We start from the raw sequence: 6,031 nt of genomic DNA, 5'->3' as shown, positions 1-6,031 counted from the left end.
TTCCCTTAGAAGTTTACTCGTTAACCCAATTCTCGTAGCGGTATTCAGGTTATAGTGCCCCGCACGTTTCGACACCAAGGATTCGGCACTACGCTATACAGTGTGGAAACAAAATTTTGGTTCCAAACAAGCCATTTCTTTTTAATAGGTTTCCCCGATTGTTCTAACCGAATTATGATCTTATAACATACTGATTGATTACATAAAAACAAATGCTCAAAATGTAAAGTCTCAAATAAAAATCTTTTATAACATTATTGCAATAATATAATTCCTTTTTTGTAGCCATTCTTCCTTTAGATGCAATTTGTGACTAACAAATATTAATTACTCCTTCTGATCTTGGGATTCTACACATTTCAATATTTAATCTTCAACAATTCTTGGTTGTACTTATATTTTGACCCCCCCTGTATTACTGTGGCATTGATGGAGCTCAAGGTCGGACCGCTAAGAGAATTTTTGTTAGGTTAGGCCAAGTTAAAAAGTAAGAGCCGGGTACATGGTGGTATAAAAGTTTCTAAAACGGAAATAGGAAGTTTGTATAGAATTTGGTATTATTCGAATCTAATTAATATCGATTTTGTTATTTATAGTTTGCAGTAAACTATATTTAGCACACCGAAATTGCTCGTGAATTGTTATGTTAATTTGAATGAGATATCAATTTAGATAACACTTGTTAATTTGGATATCTATTTCTCTGAAATGTTCTATTAATTATAGTAAACGTTGATAAGGAAGTGCGAAACGGGCATCGAAAAAAAGTAATATTAATATATATAATGTGTTTAAAAAATTACTTTTAACTCTTCTCCCACTACCAAGCGCGTATACGTCATCGGTAGATATGTCACTATTAATAAGTTCGTAGAATGCCAATTTGAGTTATTGAGGAATTTAATATACCAATGTTTATTTAACAGTTTAAAACATTTTTATATATAAATACATTTATAAACAGATTTTGTATACCCAAAGCCTTTTTTAAAAGTGCTCAATGATAAATCCTCATTATAAAACTCATAGTAGTGTCATCTACCTTGGTGATTTAGAGTCAATATTTGATACAGATTTCGTTAGTTTTATATAAAAATCAAATAGTAATCAATGTTGTGATTACAGAATTATTGATTATGAATAAACTTTCTATCGCAATTAATAATTAATTATTTAGAGTATTTTATTCTTATTCTAATTTTAAGTGCTAAACTAAAATACATTCACAAAAATTTTATTTAATGGAAATTTGATCTGATGGGAAAGTTATTAGCTAAGACAAACGTTCCGATGATCGCTATTTAAAAGCTATTTTGAAAAATTTTTATTTTTCAAAATGTATGTTGGTAACACTTGCCTAGTGATTTGTTCCGATGAAAACATCATAAAATGCCGTTAATAAAAAACACTGGCTGTTTGGTTTGGTATGTATCCGCTTTAGTTGGATGATTAGCCATTTTGCTTTTTGCTAAGAAGCCGGTCACCTGAAACCCCGCATCTACCTCTACTCCAGTGTCTTCATAGTTTAAAAACAACATTTTAGAAGTTTTTTCGAATAGAATTTACGATTTTGAAGTAAGAAGAAATACGGAAAGTACGTGAAGTTTGCACTGTGAACGTTGTTTTCAACGCTTAACCTTTTTCTTTGTATAGAAATTATACGATGTCTACATCTGTGAAAAGGAAGAGAGCCCCTTCTAAGAAGGCAGGTGGTAAGAAAAATAAAAAAAACTTAGATATGGATTCCGATTTAAGTGATGGTAGTGGTAACGAAAATAACGTTCAACCCGATGAAGTTCTTATTGCTGGACATGGAGACGTAGATGAAACTCCTTTACCCAAGGAATTATTAAACACTATAATTAAACCCGCTGGTCAATTAGTTTTCTTTGGCAATATTAATTGGGATACCATGGGTAAAAGAGAAGTTAAAGGTCAGAAAGTGTTACCTATGCTATATTGGCCCCACAGGTTTACTGATCTAAGGGTAAGTGATCATATTTATATTAAAATTTCATATTTATATTGCTTGTTACGTTAAAAATGAAATCTAATGTTAGATGTAATGAAACATATTGAATATTTATGAAAAACTGATTACAATAATATGAGAATAGAACATCCACCTGTTGTACAGTTAGAAATATTGTTGTCAAAAATTCAAATGTTTGCATTTCCAAGATTGCCATGTGGTTAGTTTTTTTGTTATTCTGATAGTTTATATGTGAAACATTCTATTTAAAAGTTAATCTTAAGCACTACAGCTGTTTATATACATGATATATTTGCTTAAGTTGGAAAAACTTCCATTCAAAATTTATTCATTCAGACCATTTTCGCAACAATGATACACAGCTCAAATTATCAAGGTCATTAATTGACTTACTCAAATCACATCCCATTTCAAACATTTTTCTCATGTTTTTTTAATTTGTTAATTTTTTGTGTAACCCAACCATTTTAAGTATTGTTAAAGGTAACAAAAACATGGTTTAATTCATCAAATATCACAAAAGACCCTGCTAAATCCATATAGAAAATGATAATTTGAAGTTGATTAATAGTCTCAAAGGGTAAAAAACCTTAAAGCCCTCACATCCCCATCATAGTCCTGAAAAGTCCAAGAGTACCATAAGAGGTTGAGTTTCCCCCTTTTTTTCTGAAATTTGTAACAATGATAGTTCAAAGCAAGCTAATTAAAAGTCTCAATGAGTACAAAATCTACCCAACTCTGTCAAAACTACCCCCAAATTATCCGAAGGTACTATTGGCACTAATATAAAACTGAAAAAAGAAACCCCTCTTCTTAAGGGGGTACCCCTTGCACTCTTCAGAGGTAGTTGTGGGATTTCGGGCTCTTTAAGCTGGCTGTAAACTGTCATTGTGCCAAATTTCAGAGCAATTGGCCAAAATCAAGTCCCTTCCTTCCAGGGTGCATTTGGACACTTTGTGGGTAGTTTTGACGAAGTTGGGGGGTTTTGTGCCCATCAAGACTTCTTATCAGCTTGCTTTGAACTGTCATTATGCCCAATTTCAGAACAATCTGCCAAAACTAATTCCCTTCCAGAATACCTTCTGACACTTTGCTGGTAGTTTTAACGGGGATAGGGGTTTTGTACTTATTGAAACTTTTAATTAGCTTGTGCCAAGTTTCAGAAAAACTGGCAGAAACCTCTCCTCTTATGGTACCCTTTGATTTCAAAGAGTAGTTTCTGAGGGTTTGGGGTTTCTTGCCCATTGAGACTTATAAACAGCTTACTTCAAACTATCATTGTGCAAAATTTCAGAAAATATGTCCGAAACCCAATTTCCATAAGGATTGAGAGGTCTTTTAGTAGTATTGTGATAACTATGGCTGAATTACTATTTATGTTTCTAGTAGATCAAAGTACAAATATGCAGATTCAATAGTGAGGTGATAAATTTTTAGATTCGATTAGTAGTAAGTGGTTGTGTAGCTGGACACTCTGTCCTGGTTACAGAGGAAGGTAAGGCAATGACGTTTGGGAGGAACCCTCATGGTCAATTAGGATTGGATGATACCAACACAAGAACGACACCTACAATGGTACCTAGTTTGGAGAACATGAATATCATTGGTAATTATTAAAATTGTCGTAGTTATTATGTTTCAAGATGAAATAAAACTTTCTATTACAACATATAAAATAATAGTTACATAATTTGGAAGCAGTATTTTGAGGAACCACTGAAATTAGAACGAGGTAAGTATAAAGGTGTTGAATTAAACAAGGTGATAATTCAACGAACATAAAGAATGTAGTTTAACAAAACTATCTAGTGTTGGTTAATGTGGTTGGATTTTAACAATTTTATATTCAAAACTCATTATTCATTGACTGTCTATATTGAATATTCAACTTTTTGTCAGGGGCTGCATGTGGAAGACACCACACATTATTTTTAACAGACGGAGGGACAGTATATGCTTGTGGGGACAATAGATCAGGGCAGTGTGGTATAGGAAACTTACAGCCTCAGGTATTGGTACCTACAAGAATCAATTACAGAGGACCTCCAATTATTAAGGTATATATTTGATATTTGGATCGAAAATTTACTATATCCTTTCATTTTCCTTTATTTAGGTAGGTGCTGGCGCTGATTTTTCTGTAATTCTTGACATAAAAGGTGGTCTCCATTCATTTGGTCTACCTGAATATGGTCAATTAGGCCACAATACTGATGGTAAATACTTCAAAACTAGCACAAAATTGTGTTTTAATTATCAAACGAGTCCTAAAAGAATTGTCCTTTATATTGAGAAAAGTAAAGATGGACACGTTTCTCCTGTAGATGTGACCGAAATTGTGGATTTTTCTTGTGGACAAAATCATACTGTGGCTATCGATAGTAAAAAAAGAGCATTTTCGTGGGGCTTCGGTGGTTTTGGTAGATTGGGACATGCTGAACAAAAAGATGAAATGGTATGTACAATTTTGATAAAATACCTTCCATTTTATTTTATCTATTACATCTTAGGTTCCTCGTCTTATAAAATACTTTGATAGCCAATCTAGAGGTGTACGTTCAGTGCATTGTGGCTCGACTTATTCTCTAGCAGTGACTGAGTACAATGGACTCTTCATGTTTGGTCAAACTAAAAAAACTGGTGAGGCAAATATGTACCCAAAACCCATACAAGATCTTGCTGGATGGAATATCAAACACATCGGTACTGGACAGACATCAATAATTGTCGCCGCTGATGAGACAGTTATAGCTTGGGGAGCATCTCCTTGTTATGGTGAATTAGGATTGGGAGATATGCAGAAAACTAGTACTACACCAAAAGAGGTATCTATAAATATTTTATTTTTTATCCAGAACCATTTTTGTACAGTATTAATATATTAATATTTATTTTTTAGGTAAACAAATTATCGGGTGTGAAGGTGACGAGTTTAACTATGGGTCTGTGTTTTACTCTTTTGGTAGCGACCGATGAAACTCCCGAACAGAAACAAAAATTGGAAACCCTGAAAGAATACACACCCTAGATATTTAACAATAAGAGTAACATCTAAATTTTAAGCTATTTCCATGTATTTATGTCACAAATAATATGAAATTAGAGGATATGACAGCTTTCAATGCACCTTTAGCCTGTTATTTGAAGTGAGAAAAAATGCGATGCATTAACAGATTATTCAAATGAGTAAATAACAAAGTTAGTGATGCCAGATTATTATTTATAGAAAATATTTCTTGTTATATTTTTATTAATTTGGTTCTTGGGGGGTTTATTATCGTTGTAATATAATTTTTGATGAATAAGTGAATCAAGTGTGAGTTTTTCTCACTTCGATTATATTTTGGAGCTGTCAGAAAATGTTTTCAGAATATATGTATCAGAAAATTGTTTTTTTAGGAAGTAAAATTTTCGATTTCATCCTAAATATTTTCCTTAGTAATCTGGTAGGTTTTGTTTGGTGCAAAAAATTATACAAATTGTCTGTTCGATACTTAAACAAAGTTCTAGATATTTTGTATAAATTGAAAAATAAAGAAATTTGCCACCAGGCATTAAATCTATCTCGTATACGAACTTTGAATCACTTTTTTTGTAATTAAGATAAATATTTTAATTTCAGTATTTTTTATACTATATTTTTATACATTCGATTTTGTTTATAGGGAGGAGATCTCAATTATTCTATTATGTTTACTAGAAACAATGCATACTTTTTTGTAGTTAATTTTTTATTTATTATATATATTCTTTTATTCTTTTCTTAGTCTGAAAACTGCTTTTTAGTGATTAAATTTTGCTTATTGGTGTAATTTGATAATGAAGTTTCTAATGATTTTGTTATTCTACACAGTTTTAGCCTCCATAAAAATATTTATTGAAATTGTCAAATAAACATTTTTCTGTGAAAAAATGCAATTTCTATTCATTAAAATACTTTTTATGTCACTTTCTGTAGTACCACTAATTGAAACTTAAAAGTCTGGTCCCACAGTTTCAGTCTTTGTGGTTATTTCAGTATACCTGATATTTGTTGTA

The 6,031-nt window shown here is 31.8% G+C and overlaps 1 protein-coding gene across 2 annotated transcripts; it reads left to right on the top strand.

Annotated features, from left to right (window-relative positions):
* Positions 1-1,374: 1,374 nt before the first annotated feature.
* On the top strand, positions 1,375-5,241 carry LOC130440450 (protein RCC2 homolog). Of its 2 annotated transcripts, XM_056773606.1 has the most exons (7): positions 1,375-1,594; positions 1,654-1,987; positions 3,431-3,599; positions 3,893-4,050; positions 4,110-4,448; positions 4,504-4,818; positions 4,893-5,241. In XM_056773606.1, the coding sequence occupies exons 2-7, from the start codon at positions 1,664-1,666 to the stop codon at positions 5,019-5,021; spliced, it is 1,434 nt and encodes a 477-aa protein (XP_056629584.1). In that variant the 5' UTR covers positions 1,375-1,594; positions 1,654-1,663; the 3' UTR covers positions 5,022-5,241. The 2 variants fall into 2 exon arrangements, with proteins under 2 accessions (XP_056629584.1, XP_056629575.1); XM_056773597.1 differs by having other exon boundaries at positions 1,386-1,987.
* Positions 5,242-6,031: the final 790 nt, after the last annotated feature.

Source organism: Diorhabda sublineata, chromosome 1 (assembly GCF_026230105.1).
Source record: "Diorhabda sublineata isolate icDioSubl1.1 chromosome 1, icDioSubl1.1, whole genome shotgun sequence".
Lineage (NCBI taxonomy): Eukaryota > Metazoa > Arthropoda > Insecta > Coleoptera > Chrysomelidae > Diorhabda > Diorhabda sublineata.
This window is presented reverse-complemented; position numbering and strand designations above follow the sequence as displayed.

Coding starts and splice junctions, on each gene's coding strand:
- LOC130440450 (XM_056773606.1), top strand. CDS start 1,664: ATGTCTACATCTGTGAAAAGGAAGAGAGCCCCTTCTAAGAAGGCAGGT. Junction 1,988..3,430: donor ACAGGTTTACTGATCTAAGG/GTAAGTGATCAT, acceptor ATAAATTTTTAG/ATTCGATTAGTAGTAAGTGG. Junction 3,600..3,892: donor GGAGAACATGAATATCATTG/GTAATTATTAAA, acceptor ACTTTTTGTCAG/GGGCTGCATGTGGAAGACAC.